Source organism: Neodiprion lecontei, chromosome 3 (genome assembly GCF_021901455.1).
Source record: "Neodiprion lecontei isolate iyNeoLeco1 chromosome 3, iyNeoLeco1.1, whole genome shotgun sequence".
Taxonomy (NCBI): Eukaryota; Metazoa; Arthropoda; class Insecta; order Hymenoptera; family Diprionidae; genus Neodiprion; species Neodiprion lecontei.
Genome location: NC_060262.1, coordinates 35,198,463 through 35,222,950, shown reverse-complemented (window position 1 = coordinate 35,222,950; position 24,488 = coordinate 35,198,463). Strand labels below are relative to the sequence as shown.

At 38.3% G+C, this 24,488-nt stretch overlaps 3 protein-coding genes across 10 annotated transcripts in view; 1 reads left to right on the top strand and 2 right to left on the bottom strand.

Annotated features, from left to right (window-relative positions):
* Nucleotides 1-433: 433 nt before the first annotated feature.
* Nucleotides 434-4,811, bottom strand: LOC107224730 (arginine/serine-rich coiled-coil protein 2). 5 transcript variants are annotated; one of them, XM_046734183.1, is made up of 6 exons: nt 4,667-4,724; nt 3,989-4,072; nt 3,359-3,440; nt 2,781-2,908; nt 1,462-2,143; nt 434-1,157 (listed from the first exon to the last, which is right to left on the bottom strand). In XM_046734183.1, exons 3-6 carry the CDS (start codon nt 3,434-3,436, stop codon nt 849-851), a joined length of 1,197 nt encoding a protein of 398 aa, XP_046590139.1. In that variant the 5' UTR covers nt 3,437-3,440; nt 3,989-4,072; nt 4,667-4,724; the 3' UTR covers nt 434-848. The 5 variants fall into 5 exon arrangements, with proteins under 5 accessions (XP_046590139.1, XP_046590140.1, XP_015520391.1 ...); XM_046734184.1 differs by having other exon boundaries at nt 3,383-3,440; XM_015664905.2 differs by lacking the exon at nt 3,359-3,440 and having other exon boundaries at nt 4,667-4,811.
* A 4,498-nt stretch (nt 4,812-9,309) lies between these two features.
* LOC107224728 (serine/threonine-protein kinase STE20) overlaps nt 9,310-24,488 on the bottom strand; it is a 47,319-nt gene continuing 32,140 nt past the window's right edge. For all 4 annotated transcript variants that reach the window (XM_046734179.1, XM_046734180.1, XM_015664902.2 and 1 more), the window contains 5 exons: nt 22,617-22,980; nt 22,014-22,210; nt 19,736-20,125; nt 13,504-13,706; nt 9,310-12,964 (listed from right to left, as the gene is read on the bottom strand). In XM_046734179.1, the coding sequence (XP_046590135.1) occupies nt 12,889-12,964; nt 13,504-13,706; nt 19,736-20,125; nt 22,014-22,210; nt 22,617-22,980 (1,230 nt within the window). In that variant the 3' untranslated portion in view covers nt 9,310-12,888. The remainder of the gene's footprint in view (nt 12,965-13,503; nt 13,707-19,735; nt 20,126-22,013; nt 22,211-22,616; nt 22,981-24,488) is intronic.
* LOC107224743 overlaps nt 16,099-24,488 on the top strand; it is a 66,220-nt gene continuing 57,830 nt past the window's right edge. Inside the window, exon 1 of the mRNA XM_046734185.1 lies at nt 16,099-16,186. The gene's annotated coding sequence lies outside the window, so the exon portion shown is untranslated. The remainder of the gene's footprint in view (nt 16,187-24,488) is intronic.

Sequence of the window (24,488 nt, the reverse complement as noted above, 5' to 3'; positions counted from 1 at the left end):
CAGAGAATGAATTAATTTTAAACTTAATCTAAGTTGGAAAAATTCATGCGTGAAATAATTGTAGTTTCTTTTCTACAGCCACTGCATTTTAGTATTACTGTACAATGTAGGTATAAGTCGTACTTACAAAATATTTTTCGTAACATCGTAGAATAGGACTTCTTGTATCAAGATATATTTCGTCAAAATGGAAAAAAAAAAAGGAACATCAAAAAGAAAAAACACTTACAAAGGAAGCGCTTTGTCACTTTCGACAAAAATTGGTTTATAATTGACTATTTTTAGTGTAGCAAAATTACATTTTTACACAACTGTAGGTGATAAGATAATGATGATTGTATCGCGAGCAACGTGTACATGAATAACCTATCCCACGAGACCAACATTTTTCGACTTACCTCAATTGAGGGAAGTAAACGTATTCCGTACAAAGTAATGGGTCTGTATTAAATTTATTTTCATAGTAGAAGTACATGATAGTAATAACTGTCTCTCTCTCTCATACTGTTTTCCCCGCACTCCCGAAATATATTTTTGTTATATGTATTAACGCTTTTTTAATTTGCGACAATCTAGTGTGATTTTGGTAACGACGGTTACTCAGATATTTTGTTATAAAATACTTTGACATCTTACACAAGTCTTGTGACTATGTACGGAGCATACCTATACGGATTAACAACACCCTAAAGAAAAATCGATCTCAATATAACCTTTACTTACCATTTTTGAAAAGTTCTCAAGAACTCTTCAATTAGCTACTGGATGAATACTAACGGGTAACCCATGTCCGTAAAAATAACTCTGTAGTATTGGATATAGCAAAGTCTAAATGCACACCAGACTTTTTATCGTGGAAATTGATACCCCCCCGTAGCATAGCCAAATCCGACTCCGCGTTGAGTGTGGGTTGTAGCACGTGCAACTTCGTATTGCTGTTCCATGTTACTGAACATTTCTTCCTGTTTTTTTAGTATCTCTGGTTTAGGTCCAGTTTCTGATCCAGGTCCGGAAACTGGTAAGTCACCTTTGATCCCCATCAGTCGTTTGAACTTTGCCGTTACTTTACCGTCTTGGTCGTGCGTAAATGTCGTACCAACCCATGTGTTGGCTGTTCCAGCTGCCAAACTTGTGGATTTACTTTCGTCCGGCTTTGACTATCGATTCAAAAAGTAGTTCCAACAGTTAAGTTATGGATATGAGCTTGAAAAAACTAATGCACGTTAAGATGAGAAATGTTTTTACATCATATAGGCACTGGGTGGAATAAGATAAAATGACTGGAATTGAAAAAGAGATTCTTATATATGTTACTATAAAGCAGAGAAGACATGATGCTTGCATTTTTTCTTTCTTCTGATTCTGATGAGACTGAGATTTTTGATCTGTATCTTATTCCACCCACTTTTTCAAAGTTAACCTTAATTCTAAGATTGAAAACTGATAAAAGTAATTCCTCACCTTGTTAGCCCACAGAAGTTTCCGCTTCTGTATTTGCTCCGCATACTTTCCTTGAGTAGCTGTAGCCAGGGGATTATAATAATTCTGTTCACTCTGAACATTCGTTGCACTATTTTCCCCTTCTGGAGCTTTTAGTTCTATGCCTAATTTTTCAAGCTGCGCCATTTTGTTTCTACTTTTTTCCTCACGATAAGTCATTGCCCTGAACGGGGGCACTACATGATCTTTAGACCTGGATCTGGATCGAGATCTGACTCTTTCTTTTTCTTTCGGATGAACTGGACGCTCTTCTCTGTGACGATCTTTGATTCTTTCCTCTCTGGGATGTCGGCGATCTCTGTCACGATCTCTGCGTCTGTCTCTATCTCTCCGATCATCTCGATGATGATAATCTTTGTTGCTTCTATCCTTATCTTCGCTTTTCTCTTCTCTATTTGACCTGGAAGCAGATCGATCTTTGCGTTTGTCTTCTTCCTTAGTCCTCCTCTCGTCATCTCTAGACTTTCTGCCATCCTTCCCGTCTCTGTGATCACTGTCCCGTCTTCTTCTGTCATGGTCGTGTGCAGATTTTCGATATTTGTCATCGCCGCGATATTTGTCTTCTGAATGTCTGGGTCGGTCTGATTTCTCCTTCTTCTGTTCTTCTCGTGGGTTGGTTGTGTGCGTCTCATGGTTCGATCGCCTGTAAAACCATTACGTTCTGCAGGGATATACCACACAGATTTGTATTATTAAATTGCTCGCTTAAAGGGTGGAATTTCAGAGGCAACGTGCATGTAACCAAATCCTTTGATACATAATTCATTAAATTAAAATGAAATAATTCAATGACATCGTATAGCTTTGAATGTACAATTTCTAATCATATTAGAGTTAACTTCGCAGAAAAAATTACTAGAGGAAGATGACATGCACGACAGCGGTCCTGAGAATAAAATACAAAACCACTTATATTACCCAATTGTTACCCTCCATTATCTGCGAATGCACGTTACCGCGGCAATTTAAGGATGAACAACTCTGGCGTTTACAGATTCCGAATCAAGCCTTGTCAAAACTCTTGGATACTTTTACAGCAGGAATCACAAAGGGGTCACGAGTAAATAAGTTGAAATAAGTTACGGGATTTAATATCATGGCGATTGCGCAGCCGGTAATTGGAAGTTCTCAGGCTTATAGACTTTCCGTTTTACTATCATATTGACTATTGATATGACATTAGCTTCCATAATGGTTTGAATTGAAAATAACAGCAGCGTATAAAATGCAGTTCATGTTATCAGCAGCATCAGAGAAAAATAAGCAACAAACCAGCCTACCTCTGGTCTGAGGATGACGAATGCGACCGCCCTGCTTCCACTTTTGACCCACGCCGAAACTGTGCGGTAGCGGGACTGTTGGCGCGTTCGCTGCTTGACTCGCCAGAAGAGTTGTTATTGTTGCTTTCCTAAAGAAATAAAAAAAAAAAAGTTTTAGTGCAATTCCCCAACTGGATTTAAGTCTGGTAATTTGTGTGAATTCCCATAACCAAATGAGCGAATGTTTGGTATATTTATTGCAGTAACACTTATATTGTTATTAGGCGAGATTTTTGAGTGTTTCTACACAAGTATCTACCTAACAATCCCTGAGCTATGCTGGTGTGAAAGTAAATGTCGAATGTTGGAATTCATCGAACAGTATACTTGCTAAATTATATTCAAACATATGAGATGTTTCTCAGTCTGACTCTGTGGTTTCCGATTTGTGATCAATTGGGACGCTTGTTTTAGAAATAAGCCCGGATTCTCCGAAATAAGACAATCATTAAGGGAGCTTGCAAAATTCATGGGCACCAGCGTTAGTAGCGGTTTAAATGAGTCATTGAAATTTTTGTTTTCTTTGGTATGGTTGTTACCTTCTGCTGGCTTCTTCTACTCACCTTTATCTTCGGATTAGGACTTGGGGGTAGTCTTGAAAGACCCTCACACAGCATAGACCTTGCCGAGGTGCGTAGATATTGTATCATGTATTATCAACAGAGCTACGTGTTAATATTTTCTCACGAAATGGCACCATTCCCATTTACTTATGAATATTAATCAGGTCAATAACAAAGCTATTCTGATCATCAATGCTGGTCCGTAAAAGTTTCATGCTTTCAAAATACTTCCTCCTAATCGAAATCAATGTCTACAAATTGCACCACTGTGTAAAGAGCTTTATAGAGTTATGCCAGTATTCACCCAGGCGCTCCAATTAGCATGATATACTTGTAGGCCTGGGTGAAATCAGAGATAAAAACATCTGTTGGACGGAAAATTTTGGTAGAAATTCTAAACTTTGTACTGTTTAGATTCATGACTTATGAATTTAAGCATTAGAGAGATAAGTTCACAAGACTTTCAAGACCAGCATAAGATCGTTTCTAAAAAGGGTGTCGATGCGGCACCACGAAAGTGATATAAAACTGTCTAAAATTGTGAAAATCATAGCATATCTAGGCCTTTCTGTTTTGTTTACCATATTTCGCACATTTATACCATACCTCACTCATGTCCATTTGAACGGGATCGTAATTGGCGTCACTGGCACGTCTTGCAGCAACCTCTCCTCTCTCTGAGTACGGCATCTTGATAAAACAAATTCAGGTAAAATTAGGCCAATATCGGTACCCAAAGGCTTGCCTTTTCCCAAGAGAATATTAAGCTGCATTTATGAATCACCAATGTGGTAGGATCGGTAAATATTAGTTTGTCAAGTTATAAATAAGCCACTATCAGTTTCAACATTTCCATGTAATAACACGGTGTATGGCATTGTGTGTTGCCCAAATATTGAACGGAAATATTCTCAAGCACAGTATCACCAGTTCGAAAAACATTAGCCTTAAATTATTATGGACCTTTGGTTGTAGAATGAGTCAAAGGGGGCCAAAGGTAAAGCTGATCAATGATTAAATTGCGAGTTTCTTGCGAAGGAGCGTAGAAAACAATTGGCACGAGATTCGACGCGAGTCGAATTTTCCAGGCGATAAGTCAATGACGTGAATTGTCATGGCAATGCGAAAGTAAACTAGCTTCGAAGCCATTTGCAACGATTCACTTCCAAGATTGACGATGCATTCAACTGAAAGCGAACATCGCTACGACGCTAATTCGCAAGCTGGGAACGAGGCTCGAGTTGACAATCGAGCGAGGAAATACCTCGTTACTTCAGAACTTACCTTCGAATCGTCGGATGCGTTGCTCTCCTCACCGTCGCTCGTATAACTCGCCAAGGAGTCCATAATGGCGTACTAAGCAAAAAAGTAAAACACTCTAACGCCGACGATTCGTACGCCTAGCAGAGGCTGCTGTTGCGATTTATCAGTTCGGCGCATGCGCGGAGCGTGGAACGGCAGATCCCAGAACTTCTACCGATGACGCTCTTTCACGTGCGCGCCATTTTTCAAAAACCAAAAATGTTTTTAAACTACTTTTCGAAACCATGAAATTTTGCTTTATGAATTATGATAAAACCGATGTATATGATTTTCATCAAAGCACTCGGAGTAAGCGTTCAATTTTGTCGCGAGGTATTTCCAAGATTTTTAAAAGGGAGACGGATCTTTAAGTCCCAACTTTTCACAGGATTTTCTCGATTCCTAAGCGACGAGAGTTCAATCATTACGGCTTAGGCCATTTTGATCGATTTTTAGGATTACGTACATACCTGAAATAATAAAAATGGAACCCTTATAGGATTACTTCGTTGTCCATTTGTCTGTCTGTTCGTCTGTCAAGACCCTTTTTTTAGGACCGAGTAGAAGTATCGAGTTGAAATTAATATCGAATACTAAGGTCTACCGTCCCTTAGAAGTGTAAAAAATTCAATCTTCTAAGTCAACGCAATCAAAAGATACGGTCATTTATGTCACGTATTCTGATATTCGCAAACTTACTCACCGAAACCTGTAACTAGGGGACTTCCCGTTGACCTAGAATCATGAAATTTGGAGAGAAGCAAGGTCTCACAACACAAGCGAAGGAAAAATTCCGAAAATTGTTAATTTGTAGTTATATGATATAAAAAAAAATAATAAAGTTTGTACGGAACCCTAAGGGCGCGAGTCCTACTCGCAAATTGTCTGGTTTACAATTGAAGGCAAGATGCTGGGGTGATGACGACGTGAAGTATCTTTTTTCTTCAATTTTTAATTCATATAGTATAGTTATTTGGAGAAGAAAATTTTACAGTTGAATCAAGTTTACACGTATAGTTTATAATAAGTTGTAGCACAATATGAGATTTAGTATTTAGTGTGTATCAATATGTTTGATTGTCTAAATTCAGAAACATGGCTTTCTTTTCTTTTTGACTTTCAAACAACATTTGCGTGTTGCAAATAGTATCGGTAAAACATAAATCGTATAATCTCAACTCTTTTATCGTGCCGAGCCACTTTTTTAAATTTTCACTAGACTCGAATGAACTCTTCATCGGTTCACCTATTTTCACAATCACGTATAATGTTTGACAATATATTTAAGTATGAAGCTACAATATTTTCCTCGTGAGTTAGTATGGTAAGACAGAAATTTTGTGTGCATTAAATATAAAGTATAAAATATTTTTGTGCATTTAATTACAAGAATATAAGGTGTGACAAACATTTATACAATATGAGTATATATATATATATTAGTTTTATCATAATATATTCGGGCGTATCAGTTATTAATGTAATATACATATACATCGATTGCATTAAGCTTATAATCATTACATAATGTACCCGTAGTTTTTTTGTAACGTCTGAAAAGGCTATACTTTTGCGTACGATGTACGAAATGAATCAATATAAATTTTATAACATACGTTCATTATTACAAATAATGTAACAAAGTATATAGTATTTAATTACGATGAAACTACAAGTTGTCAAATTCAGGTACCTATCGATTCAAGTCACATTGTTCATATGTGCACGGATAAATGGAAAACCAAATTCTAAACCTTCTAGACGTATTTATTCACGTACTGAATAAGTGAATTCAAAGCCCAATTACCAAATATCACGAATCGACAAGAACGTACCAAGCAAAGATCTCGTTATCGATTTTTTTTTCTTCGACAATAGCAACATACAGTCGAACCCTGGAAAATCATCGCAAGGATCATATACGAAGAAAAGTTGAGAGAAAAAATAAACAAAAAAAAAAAAAATTCAATACAAACATAGCCCTCCCAGACGTCATTCATTGATCGTTCAACAAATTATTACCAGATGTTTAATTTATTATTATTATAAGGGTAAGTCGAATTTTCGATATGACTTCAAAAATTAATACGATTCGCTTCTTATCGTATTTTACAAGCCTTAAGATACTAAATTTCTAAAGTCGTGCCTACATAATGGTCCCTCAGCCTTTAATATAAGGTCTCCGAATTTTCTATTATATCTTCTGCTTTCATTAATTTTTTTTGATTAATTTACCTTGTATCTGCTCACTATTTGTCTCATTATTAATATACACGAAATCATGAACATAAGGGTTCAAGACCGTTGTTTTCGAATACACATTGCCGACAGAGAAAGACAGAGTAAGAGAGGGAGAGAGGGAGAGAGAGAGAGAGAGAGAGAGAGAGAGAGAGAGAGAGAGAGAGAGAAGGACAGACAACATCGCTGTAAGTGACGTATTGAAGAAAAAGATATTCGGGAGAGTGAAAACTGGTGTTTGGGCTTCTATAATACAACCAAGTAACTTATCAAATTATTTTTCGTTCAGAGTGTTTGCCGCGTGAAAGGTTACTTTTACAAGTAAAAATTTCAAAAGCTCCGCATTTACATATGGTTTTTAAAACTTTCGCTACACATTGGCTGACAGCTATTAATATATGTTAAAACTATTTACATGTATGTGAATTAAGTAGCAACATGTAACAACATCTAGGATTGAATAGAAAAAATTCAAGTATTTAGAGTAGAGTTTACGTACGTGGATTATAATAAATTTGATTACTCGGCGTTGGATATTTGCAGTTTAGTTTTCTTTCCTCTTTTTTCAACACATCGCGCGTATATTTCAGTGCATTTTTAAACGCTGCAGGCATAGTATAGAGAACAGTTTGAATTACGTACGGTCATAAGGTATTCTATAAATTATTTGGAGTAAATAAGCAGTTGATAATTTCGATATTGTTATACACAAATATGTGGCAACGATATTATATAATTTACTTGTCTATAAATATTTCGCTCATGATTCAAAATTAGCTGTATTCATAATAATTATTTATACGAGTGAGAGTTTTTCGCATTAGTTTGCACTTATTTACGACTTGTTTAAAAACTGTTTGAAATTAATCAAAGTGACGCTAGTATCATCAATTACGAAAAAACAAAGGAATGTAAAATTATTTTTCACGTTTCAGAAGGTACATAAGTATATCTCATACGCAGTTGTACGTAATAAATTCTACCGACGTACGACATTGACGCCGCGTTTCTATCAACGCAATCAATAACCCGCAGTTATTTAAGGGGGGGACTGATTGTTTCCGTTTCCTCGATACTTTATCAGTGAAACTCGTGTGATTGAAAAAAAAAAGCACAACGAGAAAGAACAATACTGTAATAAACAAAATAAATGAAATGTAAAATATCGGATCGCGCGGGTTTCCTTTTGTCATGGCATACCTATACCTACACCTACATTAACATGAATTCGTAAACATGGACGTGTGTAAAAGGCAAAATGTATAAAAGGATCGCGCGCAACGTCACGCGGCACGACTGCAGATACGTATCGATGATTTTAGGAATAAATTTCGTTTTTTATCGACGATCAAGACGTGACACGGCAAAAACTCCGCACACAATGCTCTCTGATCAAGCCTCCGGAGGGCGACCCATATTGCACGTATGTTACACACATAAGTGACAAGCATACATCCACGTAAACAATTATCTACTATTGCATACGTAACGCCTCACGTCGTGTCATTAGGTTCACGTTATAACACACAACACGTATCATATATAGGCATGTGTACGTATATATATATATATATGTTATATAAAGTGCTTGTGCATTGTACAACAATATTGCATGTAAGTTTCTTGTTATATACAATTACAACGATAATCTAAACTTCGGCTAATTACAATCCGCGCGCGCTTTATATTCGTTATAATATACTTATATAAATTACAAATTTTCTTTCGTCGTCACACATTTTTGCAGCGGGTGTTTTTCTATATACATATACCTATATATATGTAAAGCTAGCAGTGATGAGCGCGAAAACCGAACTTCTTCGCAAGCAAGTTGCAGCGCCGCGAAGTTCGTCTCCGCATTTTTTCAATGTCATAATTATTCATTCCAAACGCTTATATTACGTACCTATATTAAAAGTAATTCGTCGAAGTTGGTCATAGTAAAAAATCTTTTTATTGATTATTTACTATGACCAACTTCGACGAATTATTTTTAATATATAACCAAAGTGGTTATTAATTTCAAACTCCTATACTATATATACATCGTTAAATTATGGAGAAAAAGAACTCATGACCGGGTTGTGCAGGTATACAAGCGTTTGGAATAAATAATTATGACATTGAAAAAATGCACAGATGAACTTCGCGGTGCTGCAACTACATATACATACTAACATATATATATATATATGAATCAATAAGTAAACCACGTGTCACATGATAGCTTTACGCCGACGAATAAATCGAAACTTGTTATTATTATTATTATTATTGTTATTATCGTTATTATTATTATTTGAAATACCGCGTACCTAATAAAGCTCGTGCAATTACCGACATAAAATATACATACTCAGCGCTAAAGCGCAACGACCGAAACTGCGTTTTTTTTTTTTTGTTTCTTTTAATCCAGAGTTGGGTTCGTAGATACAGGATAAAATCTTATACAACATCATAGCTATCGTGAACATGCGGAACGTGAGATTTAAATAGAAACGATCGATATCTCAACCGGATATATTAGAGTGACTCAATTACGAATATATTTAGAGAACTTTCGTTGATCGCTTCGCTAAGAAAGGTGCACTTCGTAAAATGAGAAGATATTTTACTGCAGGTATGCATTGGAGAATGTGAATAATGCGAGATTCGATAAACCCTGAATTTAACCCAATTGCGATAATAATTGATAATTACTGTAGTAGTATCGAGGTGTCAAGATATCGTCGGAGATTTCGAAATAAAAGATGTAAAATATATTTCTTTTTTGTTTCTTCGGCCTCAGTTACACGAAGTTTACTACGAAAATTAACTCGTCTCACAATCAGAGATTTTCACCGCACGCACAAAATTCGCTCACTTCATACGTATTATTATCATTTAATTCGCGGACTTGACGCGCGAAGCTTACCTTTTAGCCAAGTATAGAGCTTCTTGCACGTTTCACGTGACTGAGGCTTTATATTATTTTACAAGCACTGCGCGTACATTATGTACATTTAGCAAACGCCCAACCCTGGTTTGTCCATCTAATGGGTAAATCGGAGAAGCGTGTACGAATTAACGATAAGACGAATTAGCAAGCTCGAGGAGCTCGAGGAGGTTTTGAGCTTACTTACGAACCTTGGTACATATATCCAACCATCATCGAGGCAAAAAGCCTCATCTCTATTTCAAACCGTAGACTCTGAGACAAACTGGAGACGTTCGGCTGAATAATTTGTCAGTCGATGTATAAAAAACGTTTAATTAATCAAACTTCATCGATAAAACCCCTCGGTGGGTGGAATGAAAAATTCTTAATGATCGCAACGAGAAGTAAAAATTCAAAATCATCACGAACAAATCATACCAATACGATTACGATTGTAAAAAAATATGCCGGCAGTCGATTCGAGGACGAGGTTTAATTACTCGACTCCCAACTTACCGCGTGACCGGTAATTTCGAGAATTGTCAAGAGTCGTAGTAAATCGACGTTCTGAAATCATTAGTGTTATTAATTTCTCATTCCCACCCTTTCGCATCTTTCCTATAATCAAACCGGACACTCGCACTCGGCGTGTAAGCCTCGGAATGAGATTTGATCGGAAATTTGGCGCGAAGATCGGCGCCGGTTGAACCGATCATATTGTAACTTCCGTCCCGTCGACTTATTTCGAAAAAGCACTGGGGCGTGGTCCGATTGTTCCCGGTTCGTTACCTTCTGTTTACGCGACAGTGCGCCTAACAACAGCTCTCAACACCGAGGCCATCGTAACTATAATAACACCACGGATCGCAAAGGCCTCCGTCCACCCCCCTCGTCGTAGTTACGAGCCGTAGAGAAGCTTTTCTAGCCTCGAGCTTTAACGCGGACCGCGCTATTTTATCGGCTGTATTTTTCGTTTTTTTTCCTGCTTATTGTTCGTTTCCAGGGGTGTGCGCGAAGAGGGGTCAAGTCGGATGGAGTATTTGACTGTTAGAACGAATGATTCACAGAAATTATAAACCTAGTTGGAATTATTTCTGTAGCTTAACTTAAAATTGCTTGGTTTCAAATCTCGAGTCCGCTATTTGATGTTTCTTGTTTTAAATATATTTACGTCTATTTTTCAACAAATTGTTAATTTTGTTTTTACGAATTAGCGGTCAAATTTCACGTTAAAATATTATCAGTGATTTCGAGAGATTGACGAATTTCAGAAATAGGTGGGTAAACTTGATTCTCAAACCAAGTTATGAAAAAAAGTTGCGAGTTTGATTTGATGATTTGAAGTATCCGAAGTTAAATTGAATTATTCATTTAGTATAGAATTATGTACACACCTTCGTTTAATTTTTTTTTTTTTTTTCACTTTTATGCATCGTTTTTTTGGTTTCGACATTGGCGAATAATCTTAACTCCGTTTAGTCGAAAGAATTTTATGCAATGGATTTTTATGAGAACCAAAGTCTTGCGTGTAAGAAGAACCGACATTTTTAGCAACTCGATCAATAGAATATTGATAAAATTTTAAAGCTCATTCATTTTCCCTTATTCCGAATGTTTCACGTACCTCAAGTCATCCGTATTATCAAAACTACCGAAAATGCAAACCGATTTTTTAACCGTGTGTCGAATACTGAAATCAACAAATACGAATCTCAGGTTATTATATACGTGTATTAAAGAAACTGTGACAATTTTACCGTGTCTTTTTCATTGTAACCAAGGTTCCCGCGTCCCCTTTAATTAAGGGATAACAAATGACGTATAAATATTAATATGTAACGAGTATACGTACCTATACAATATTATACTTATATGTCTTACATGCTTATACATAGATTTATTATATTCCTTATCTGTTATTTACGTATATAATAAAGTTCAATATATATATAATTTATATACAGATCAGAGATAAAATTTGACTCTCATTTATTATTAACAACAGGTGTACGTATGTATGTATAATGATTATATCCTAATTGTGTAGATTAAAAAAATCGGCGGTGCTTATGGAAGATTATAATTTCGTTGGTTCGTTCAGTTTTCAGTATTATTATAACAATAAGGTACAGGTATTATAATTGTGATTATAGTTAATGCACATATCTACGTATCATACGCGTCTGCCCTAAGTGTTCATATATATTATAATAAAGTCTTGCCGGTAATTTTAGGAGTCGATGACCTGGTCGCGTGGTAATAGTCGTACTAAAACCACCCACACACCTGTTTATTTTACTTTATACGTATATATATATATACACATATAAATATATTTATATATATATATATATATATATATATATATATATATTACATAATATGTATCTACCTACACGTGTACGAAATATAGGAGAATCACGCTCGGTCATGGTGCGAAATTTTTTACGGGTAACTCAACGTCGAATATGTTCCTTTTTTGTTGTTGTTCTCCTTCTTCTAATCTCTCTCTCGTTTTTTCGACACGGATCCTTTGTACCGCCGCTTTTAACAGGCATATAGTAATATAATATCCTGATTCGGCACAGAAAATTACTGTGCAAGGATCGATGTCTAACGCTTTGTTATAAGTTTGGTCAAACACAGCTGTGCGTATATACGTATGTTAATATATGTATACGTGCTAAAACGGCTTAAATTTACACACCTTATTATGTATTATTACACGCAATGTATATCTTATTTTCCATCATATTTGGCACCTAAGTTATTCGGAATTATAACTTCTATATCATACACCCGGCACGAAATTCAAATTATATTTCTGTCTTCTTTACCTCGCGCTTTTCTTCTACCCCCACTGCATGAGAGGAGCCGCGTAAGTTTCGAATTCGACATTTCGTTCTTTGCTCAGGGTGAGTCGTGTTGAAAAAAATAAAAAAAAAAAAAATTACCTTTGACCGCAATCGTCGCCTCGAAAATATAACACGGTAATTAACGAGGATCGATTTGCTACGTTTTAAAACTGCCGTTGCTCCGATATCTTATATCATCGCTTGTAAGAATCGCTCTCTTGTATCAAAGCTTCGGTCACCGGCGGCAACGGACTTTCCACGGACACTTGCCTGAAAGAAATTCGCAATTGCAGGATAACAGTGAAAAAGAACTGAGGCTCTAAATTTTTGAACGATAAAGAAATACGATTAAAAAGAATTAAAAAATGAAGACATTTACTCGCGTTAGGCGACTTATGCTAATTATGTGTTTGTTCTTCCAGAAAGTGAGATGAACACGTTTCGGCATATTGAAGAGAAGAGATGAAAAATAGATCATTTTTACGGAAAGTCTGCATGATTTACAAGAAAGAAACGTTCAGCACTGATTGCGAAAGTAACGCACCTGGAAACTGCGGGTTAATTAATTGGCAATAAACTCTCAGATCTAATCGAGCTTTGCCGAAATTATCAAATCCTCAAAGAGCAGGTTTAATAAATGTTTTTGCATAAACGCCGATCAATTACACCTGCACTTTGTTTGCAGATCGGTTGATAATTTGTGTAAATTTTCTCGCTTCTTTCCTTTTTTCTCACCCCTTCTCCCCTGTATAGGTAATTGTATCATAAACGAGGCGTGGAATTGAGATTTTTTCGTAACTCGATCTCACCTGTCGCTGCAAAGGTGACCCTCGAAGGTGTCCGGTGCCGAGTTGCTTCTTCCCGCCTCGTGAAATTTCTCCGCCCGGATGTTCGAACTCTTCTCGGATATTCCGGAACTTCCCGTCCGGCCGGCAATCGGTGGTTGAGAAATATCACCTGGCATCGTGTCGCTGGACACAGATTTTGTACTTCTTTTCGCCAGGAAGGGATTCTGCGGAAACGATACTTTTATCAAACCGTGAAGATTCGACAAGTTCAAATCTCGAACATCCCGAATTTTCTCCTTGTATCCTCGTTAAGTTTCGTTTCATTTTTCGCTTTTGATTTATCTTCACCTCTTTTACTTGCAACGTTTCTACTTGAGTTTAACAAATGCAAAGGGTATAAAAATTAGATAACGGTTCACCGACGTCGCGTTGCACAATTTCTATTTTTGCACGATTATTTTACATTCGTCGAACCCAAAGAATGGAATTCGAGCCGAAAAAAAAATCGCCGACCGGATAATAATTACGTTAAGTGAATTTAATGACATGTGTAATATTAGCATAGTCATCTCAGAAACACTGATCGTGATGTACAGCTGTATCATCGAGTGCCTAAATTTTGATGAGAACGCCTAATGAGCACCTTAATAGCGCTTGATTATACGATTTATCATTGAACGTCCGGCGATCCGCAGGACATTTTTTTTGTTTTATATTAAACGTCCATCTCAGATGCGTTATTAGGTTTATTCACGACGTTGCAACGTGCGTCAGAATACAGAAAGACGGTAAACCGCGTTAAAAAAGAATAGATTAGGTACGTGTCTTGCAAGGAATAACAATTATGTAAATTTATATCACATATACCGAATTGCCGTATCGTAATTCACCTTCTCGATTAACGCTGTTGAGGCAATTCATATATAGATATATATGGGGCATTCCATGTCAATTCGCCGGGCCATTGGCCTGACCCCTTCCGATTTTGATGTCCAATTTATTTTGGGTTCTGTTTGGCGCAAAAAGACGACCTCAAATTTTTGGAAATTTTTATTTCATTTTTAAGGGGTTGCACGAGCTCGAAAATCATAAAATTGTGAGAAAACATGAAGAGGGATCGTTTTTAAATTGATGATTTTTTTGTCACAGAAACTAGGATCCGAAAAATAATTTTTCGTCCTAGTCCGAAAGTGGGCCAAAAACTAGAATTGTTGATTTTTTTTTTTTTCAAGAATATTTTATTTTCGGATTATAATCGGTTATATCGGGTCAGGCCAATGGCCCGGTGAATCGACATGGAATGCCCTATATGTATATTTGTTTGTGACTTGGTATTTGATATCCCGTCACATGGGCTATTGTAATGCACTCTTCCCTCCTTAGAATAACAAATAAACAGCGAAGGCACGTCGTCGGCCAATACTCCAGAAACAACGACTAGCTAATTTTAGATTAAATTTCTTACATCAAGCTAATACCTGTCTATTATTTTTGTTTTTTTTTTCTTAACTTTCGTACCGCACTACAAGAACACCCGCCGAGAACATAGCTTCGAGAGAACCATATATCGCAAGGCAGAGGTCACTGATCGGGTCAACAACGTCCTACCGGCAGCCAGAGGACAGATTATCGCAACCTAACTCCGGGTGGATGCCTGCAAGGATTGAGAACAGGGTCATTCGTGTTGGTACCAAGCGCAAGGTGCCAACACAGACCTCTAATGACCGGACTTATCGGCCAGGAACCGAACCAACTCCAATGCCTATTTCGCCGTCAGCCATCAAGCAGGAGCATGTTTGTCCGATGCACATGTCTCGTCGAAGGATCGCAGCTTGGCCCTCAAACCCGAGTAGCTGGGTATGGGCTATGTCGGACCGGTGATTGTTGGATGAGAAGGCCCGTGTGGCAATCACCTCTCGGTACGATGGTGCCGTACAGCGATTATAACCGAGCCGCGACTAAGGGGGCATCCATTAATCGCGTGAGACTCACGAGGGGGGGGGGGGGGGGGGAGAGGGGAGGGGTATTCGAAAATATCACGACTGATCGCACGGGGGGAGGGTAATATCACGTGTATTTTTTGGTGAATTTTTTCTAAAAACACCGAGTATATTTAAAGATTTTTATCGGTTTTATCGCATTTTTAACCCATGCACGCGAGTAGTCGATCGGCGAAAAAAATCACGTGATAACGTGCACAGGGGGGGGGGTCTAAAATTGATTATGAAGGCATCGCGTCATTAATGGATGCCCTGCCCTCTAACCGGAGAAATGGACTGCGCGGGGAATACCAACGTAGCGAGGAACAGGAAGCTTTAATTAAAATCATCATCTACCGCCAAGATCTATTCCCGCATCGATACCCCCCCCCCCCCCCCCCCCCTACACATCGATCGACGAGTCGATAAATTTATAAATGTCAACGAGGGAGCCGTTGGACTACCGCCCGTCTTACCTGTTGAATCGTGTCACGTGACTTGCTGGCCCAATTACGATCACCCGTAAACAAGGACGGCAATACGGCGAAAATCGAGCGAGATCGCGAGGAGCATCCCTCGACTAGGCACATTCCAGCACATTCTACGTCTAGTGTTCGCGCTACGTCGACGTGCTTTCCGCCACCTCGGCAGTGTTGTTACCGCATTTGTCAATTTTATTTGTTCTATCGCTGTCCGTGCCGTTCTCGCCTGGATCTTCTATTCACGTAAGTGAGGTTATCTTTGTTAAATTGCGAAGCCCGAAGTTATTTGCATCGTACCTTATCTGTATCTTTTACCTATTTTCTCTCTTATCTTTTCTCGCGGCTCTAGCTGCGTGGGCCACACGGGCTCGTCCTTTATCGTATCCCTTGTTGTATAATATCGCAAATAAGTTCGCGGCTAGTTAACTTGCTTGTTCGATTTCTAGTGGCTATTGCTCCTCTTTATTAATTTCGCTTTGCTTACCTAATGTCGCTGAATTGCAGCGTTTGGCTAGCGCTTTGCTTCTGATTTCATCGAGATTACCCATTTACCTGTTTTATTCGAATAGCTGACTATTGTTCGTTGTATTGATCGAAAAATTAACTAGCTTGTATACATTTTCTCAGTTTGTCTTATTCTTAGTCCCTTGTCTTTATCTTTTACCGTAATTTCCGTTACCTTGTCTAGATCCTTTGTCTGATTCGATTGATTTGCCTTGCCATCGATTATTGTTGAGTAATTAATATCGTAAATATGTCTCTCATCGCTGCGCGGTGTATGTAACACGTCGTTCTCGGAGCCTGGATATTGCGCCGTACTGTGAGTAACGTCTTTCTGATTAATTCTCGCTTCTTTTATCGCTGGCACGTAGTTTGTCCGTAGTTCTTCTCGCTTGTAATATATCGCATTATGGTATCTTTCGTGCAATTTTGTTTCTTGATACGTTAAGAATATCTATGTTCCCTATATCTTACCGTCAATTATCTCATATCTATCGCATATATTCCAAGCTAGACACTACGTATCGATTTGTCTTCTTCAAAACCATTTGTAAACTTTGACTATTATATCGAGTATTTTGTCCACCTAAATTTGGATTATTATATTGTTTCGCTAAATTGAATTGATGAACCGCTGAATTAACTTAGATATTATCTGATTGACTTGTAATTCTTGTTTCTTTCGTTTCTCACAATATCTCCGAATTTCTTTATTATTTTTAATGTTCTCTGCTAACTGCAGATTACCCCGACTGTTTTTATTTATTGTAATATTACTATTCTCGCGTTATCTCATTCTGTCGTCGCTTGCATTGTGCCCTAATTTAAGAACCTTAGATTGTGGATTGCATACTAGCCTACCTTGATTGACCGATTTTGTAAATCTCGCCAAATGTATCCCAATTAATAGTATCGCGAACGCACGCTCCTCTATCGCTATCGCATACCTCGTCTTGTTAATCTGTTGATTCTCACTCGTACCTTTTCTTTGGATGTATTCGAATTTCTTGCATGATTTAATTGTATCTGAATGCCTTGCATTTTTCCCTTGTAATTAATATTGCTCGCCGTTTTATCAATATAGTCGATACTCTTACTATACTCTGTTTTATTGTCTTTAACAATAATATCTTTATCGTTAATTATCTCGCTATTTTTGATCGACAATATTTATATATATACAAATATATATATATATATATATATATATATATATATATATATATGTATTTATATATATGTATAAATATTGTAAAAATTCTACAAACAAAGCAGCAGAGTTTGACTAGGAATTATTCGAAAGGTTGAGGATCATGCATTAGTTATAAATGAATCGCTCTTCTCCCGAGGGAATCACGAAGGCTTTAAGGGAAAGCCGTCCTTGAATATTACAGGTGTAAATATGAATCGCTCGATGGGAAAGATTGCGCAGAACTGCGGCCCACATCCAGCCCACATGTCCTCATATACGAGTATATTTCTCGTAGCTGATCGAAGGTACCTAAATCACTCCGAAACGAAACGGTCGAAGGTACCGATTAGGTACTTCCAAAGCTTCGCAATGCAGCCGAGGCCCGTTCAAATTTATTACTTACTAACCGTAAATCACCGTTCTTGCATTAGTAATGAAATTGAATCGGTATAATAATAAAAATGATAATCACAACAGCAACAACCACAATAATACTAATAATAATGCTTAAAACGAACAGCCGTTACGTATGATATGTTTTATTTTTCGTCTTGTTAATGTTAGGACGGTTCTTATGGGAATGTATGTATATAGTCACTTGATCAGATAAAAAAGATTCACGATTAATGGTTATTACCGTTATCGGTATTACAATATCATACATTTTATATCTTCTTCGGCAAGAGTTGAACAAAAAATGAAGCTTGCTAAATATTTTTACGTATTTCTCCATTCGGCGTGTAAACGAAGCCGAGAAACTCGAACGTTATGTTATATATGAAATACTTCGTAAATATTTTTATTCCTCCAACCTAACGATAATAAGAAGTAAGCCCGGTGTTTCAATTAAGCGCCAAGGGCTGCTTGTTCAACTTGATGAGTTATCCTTGTGAAGATAAAAGTTATTCGCAGCGCTGTATTATATTTTCTTTTACGCTTCTTTGAATATTTTATTTTTTATTTTTCATTCTGTAAAGTTGTTTAGTATTATTATTCATCAAAGGCTAGGGAAGCAGCTCGTCTATTAAATCAAGCGAAAAACAGAGCGATAATTGCCCTGAGAATCTGTTTGCCACGTACGAGTAACATGCGATTAAGTTTTTCTTCGTAAAAAGGCGACTACCGGTGCATAGATTTTACACGAGACGTATATTTATAGTGTTTATAAGTACCTAGAGTTGCACGACGCAATGTGGAGGAAAATCAATCGTCGGTACGACGCGTGAACTTATTTATTAATTATTAGTCATCGAGGAGGAGTCTTAATCGAAGTAGATGACACCGGCAGGCAGATTCTCGGAATTGAAATTTAGGAGGGTTCTTTTTCTTCGCCGTATAGACTTGTTAAAGATACTCGAAAACGAAAACGCCTTCAGCTTGGTAAAAATTTGGAGTGACGGTGAAACAAGTAAGCTTGATTTTTCAATCTTTGGAAATCATGAATTTTTGCGGGAAAAAATTGACTTTGCCGATTCTCCGAGGACTTGTATAAAGACGATATTTGCAACGCGTATAGTTTTCGTCAGACTTGATACGAGAAAGCTCGATGCGCAAACTTTACGACGGTTATTCCGCGCGGTGAAATAGAGAAGAAAATTCCTTGCTCCGGGATATAACGGGATAACATTCCAGGTCGTAAATAATAAATAAAAACCCCTCGGAGAAGTCGAGGAGGGCTTCATGTATTCTGAACGAAGCTCAACCTCGAGAATGTCATTAATAAGTTAACGCGAATAAGAAGGACGAGGTTCGGACCAAGTTTTCCGATGAAAACTCAACGCGCAGAGAACTCACGGTGTTCAAACACAAGCGTACAAGGTTTAGGCATTCGTCTGATTGTTTGCTCGTTTCGTTCTAACAATACGCGAGTAATTTCGCTTTTACATGCCCCTAAAAGCATCCTTACATGTATATGTGATCAGACAGCGCGGAGCCACGTGTCCTAGGAAAAAGACGGCCTGCGGTAGTAAACAGCCGAATAAAAAGCTTCGAGATTACTTTTCTCGAAAAAGTTGGCAGACATGATTACGGACGTTTCGGTACACTTGGCTGAGATTTCGCCTTGATTAAAGATAACCGGTTGCTCGGATTTTTCTCACCTGAAAGCTGTGCTGCTTGAGCATCGTTTTGATTAAAATGAGGGTGTCGAGCTTAGGAACCCTGGTAACGACTCGGGCGACCTCCTCGTCAGTGACGGTAACCGGAAGTCTGCAGTTGTCAGCTTCGCTCGGCAGAGCTTCCGCCCCCTCGTTCGTAACCCACGGATGTATCTTGATGTCCCTCAGCGCGATCCTCGCGGACGGTTCCTTCTCCAGCATCCTGGTTATCAGCTCCTTCAGTTTCGCAGAGAGCTCTGGTTTTTCTGGGAACTTTAACGGCTCCGATCGCACCGCCGCCTGCACACCGATTATGCTTCCGGATCCGTCCCAAGGCACTTTTCCGGTCACCAATGAGTAAAGAGTCACTCCCATCGACCAAACGTCGCAGAGCTGTGAACGTGGAGAATTTGCAGGGTAAATTATTTTAATTAAACTGCATTTCTTTCCCCCTTAGCCGGAAATCACGAATTTTTATACTGCTTTCTGAGAAACGATACTCGTAATTTTTCTTGAAATTATTGTAAGATTCCAAGTCACGACGCAACGAAACTTATACACTGAGAGAAATTTTTAGTTCCTGTTACCGCTCGGTCCTTAACTATTTTCATTTTTTTACCACAATCATGAAGTATAGTTCTAGGTAGAAAATGAAAATTAGTTTTCTAGCCGTTACCGGAAAGTCTATTATCCGTTACTATTCTTTCTCATTACGATCACTGTTACTATATTTTCTTGTAACTGTTGCGAAAATTTAATGCTCGTGCAACGATAAATTGACGTTAAAGCCTTGCTTAACTAAAAAAAGTAGAGTAAACCTCGGAAACTGATGTTGCGTTGCAATTACCAAAAAAGGATCGACAATAATGCAAAATGGTTACGCGCATCTAGTTTTTCGTAATTCCAACAACATTCAAATAGTTTTTTTTAACGATACCTGTTTTATTGAATTTTTCTAGTTACTATGGCAAGTAAAATTTTTCTCATTGTAACCATTAATTTTTTTTTTTTTTTTTCCCAATACATATATATTTATTTTTTTGATTCCAATAGCTTAATCTGCTTCTCATTTATATGTTCCGATGCATTTGGTAATTCTCAGACGGTACAGCTTGTGGAAAAAATCGTTTAATAATTCATAGTCTTCGATCAGGTTTGGGATCCCCGCATTACAGGTTGTGAAAAATGTATGCAACAGCAGTATTATAAGCACGGTCGTTGCATACAATGTGAATTAATGTTTTACGCAAGAGAAATTCCTCGTTCGATGATAATTATAAATAACACTATTGATTTCGCGCAGGTAAGAATGAATTGTTACGTACGTCGTATAGCTATAGATATACTAATAACCGTTATAAATGTTCAGTGCCGCGAACTTATCAATTCTCTTGCACTGATATTTGTGATGATAATAACCGTAATAAAACCGCACAACGTAGAAGCGTAAGCGCGACAACTTAGCGTTTGTCAAATGGTGCCGACTCTGTAAAAGTTGAGGACAGTTTTAACGGTGCGATAACTTTGAAAGGCGTTAATTATATTCGTTCGGAGTGCAGCCTCCAGGTATGCATCGCAGACTGCAGAGAACTCGTTACGTGTCCGGACAGCTGCGTGGAGAGGCTTTAATAGAGTCATGCTGGTGCCTAGCTCTACGCACTTTGACCATACATTATGCATAGGAGTACCGGTATACTGGTTTCAACTATTTTTCCACAATCCGATACTTAAGCGGTCGCCTAGCAGTATACCAAACCAATTAGCCAACAAGCCAATTACCGCACTTGTGTATTTACATAAAATGACACGGACACGCGCGCATTCGGTACAACGTGTCATAAGAAGGTTGGTTGGCTGACAATCGGCACTATATATTAATTTAAATAATAATAACAATAACGATGATAACAATTTAACGACGCCGAGGTGATGGAAGAACAGCGAGCAAGTTGAAACGAATAATCGACACGAATAAGCTTATTTCGTTTATAATTCAAATATTTGCTATTCTTTTATTTTCAAAAAAAATCTTCACAGCTTACGAATGTAATATTTCGACTATTCTAACGAGACGTATTGAATTTTGGCCGATCAATCAATCAATGAATCGATCAATCTCTTTTCTTTACATCAACCGTTTCTCGATACACGTTCGATTTCGCTAAAGAACACGTTACTTCTGCACTCTAGACCTGTAAAACGTTGAAGAAAGAAGATTTTCACATTTAAAACTTTCACACGAAACCCAAACCCGTGTTTGGAGTTTAAATTTTTCACCCACCGTTCCGGAATACTGCGCTCCAGGAGTGGTAGTTTCCGGTGCGGCAAACGCCGGCGTTCCAGCAGGTCCCGAGAGCAGTTCACCAGCAGCCCTTAATTCCGCGCTGACACCTAAATCCGCGACCTTAACGTGACCCTCGCCGTCGACGAGCAGATTGCTGGGCTTTATGTCCCTGTGTACTATCCGTTGGTAATGCACTGGAAGAACAAAGTTCGGACGAGAGCCGGGTGTGAGTTCACATCTGCGGATGCTTTTGCTCGCTCTGCAGTTGGACGCCACACACACACACGCACACACACACACACACGCCAACACACACACACACACGCGCGAACACACGTGCACTGATACGTGGACGTTCAAGAGCTGGGGGAACAAGAAGGGGTTGAAATGAGCTTTCGAGCACTCTTTGACGCTGTGAAACATTCCGACCGCCTCCGGTGCAGTAAAGCTCCGCTTGTCGAAGGAATGATGCTGGAAGTGAATAAGAGGCGAGAAGAAAAGAAAAAAGAATCACCAGGCTGCCACGCTTCGTTCTTAATTATGAATTTCACGTAACGTGAGGGAAGGAAATTACGATGACGAAGATGAAGAAGAACTCACGATATTCGACCCCCAAAACGATGTCGCGAAAGTGAATCCGCGCTGTGTCCTCGTCCAATGGTTGATCGGTCGGCAGCTGGAGGACCTCACCCTTTTGCACAAGCTCGAATACGAGGTAGAGGTTGTCCTCGTCCGGGTCATCGAGGACCTCGACGAGCTTCACGACGTTCGGATGATCGAGCTTTTTGAGAAGGGCAATCTCCCTGTAAACCTTTGCCAACGGATTAGCGAGCCCTTTTCTCCCCGGTGCCATTCTCCCGAAAATCCCGGCCTTCTTCATCAGTTTTTTCTTACTTAGGATCTTCATCGCGTAGTGCGTTTCGTCCTCTTCGTTGTAGGCGAGTTTGACAATACCGTAAGAGCCCTGAAAGAAACGCTGACTTAAGTTGCGACGTAACAAATTGGTGTAGAAGAAAAAGAGAGAGAGAGAGAGAGACAGCGATTATACCGGCAGCGCCATGTTGCTGACGCGTCCATCGACACGTTCATTATAACGAACATGACGCGTGATTAGACCCACACGAGCCTTAACAACTCGCGTTTAATTATCGATATTAAATTATTCATATTGTAGAATATTTTTTTCTTATTACTATTTTTTTCAAACTTTCTTTTTTTCAATAACGAAGCCAGTCTTACGGTCGTTCCTACTTTATCTTTGCTTACATTATACGCCGGATGAAGCATCGTAATGTTGGGCCGTGTAACACGCGTGTCAGATTTGACAAAGAGGTTTTATAGCTTTACAATTAGGTACGTATGCGTCGATATTATACCTATAGAGACGAGTATTTCTCTGCTAGTATTAAAAAAGCCCCGATCAAGCGTAGAACGGACGTGCGTGTCAGCGCTGTGGCTGCATATGATTATATTCGAATGATTTCTTACACCAGCTGAAACAGCTTGAACAAGAAGTGGGCGAACGACTATTACCGTGTTCTTTGCTATGCAAAATGTTATAGCAGGCTGTATAATGCCTCGGCTTATCGAACCCGGCTATCGGTAAATTAATTAATTTTCACACCGCGCCGAACAATGCAGTATAATCCCATGGCGTTCGGAATCCCCGATCCGCAGCTATAATACACACCTAATCGGACCCGACCGAGCCTTTCTATTTTATTTCAATTTTCGTCGTTGGAAAATCCGGGCTGCGTGAGCTGCGGGGAAAAAAAATTTACGATAAGAGAGGCGAAAATAAAAGGAAATAAAAAAATTTTTAATTGTACAACGAAATAAAAACAATTTTATCCCGTACGATCAATTCTACATAATTTCTGTAAATCTCGTTTACACCTACGCTAGATTTTCTCCTCCACCTGTATTACGACCTCAAAACTTACGCTTTACACGTTGGACTTTACACACTCAAAAACCGCAATAAATTCTTATACCTACGTATAACGCATATGATAAAGAAACAGTTTTTGCAGAAAAGTTTCTACGACTTTGAAACGATATTGCAGCTGATATATATATAATATATAAGTATATATAAATATAATATATAAGTATATATAAATATATATATATATATAAAGAGAGAAGAAAAAGGAGAAAAGAGAACCGAACAGAGCCGAACCGCGTGAGTTATGCGCCAATTTACGACGCTATAATATTATACATTAAATGCGGGTCGCGGCGCGGCAATATTCTTTATTGATGTATCATTTCTTTCGGCGCATGGTGTACAAGGTATATTGTGTCCTGCAAGCCTTGGTATAACTGCTGTGGACGTCGTCTAGTTACTCATTTTTTCATACACGATTTCTCATACATTATATCTACGGACGAGACCCTCGGCGAACGTTCTTACGGGCAATAATTTAAGCATCAATTTTATATCCGCAGCTGTTACAATGCCTTGGTTCA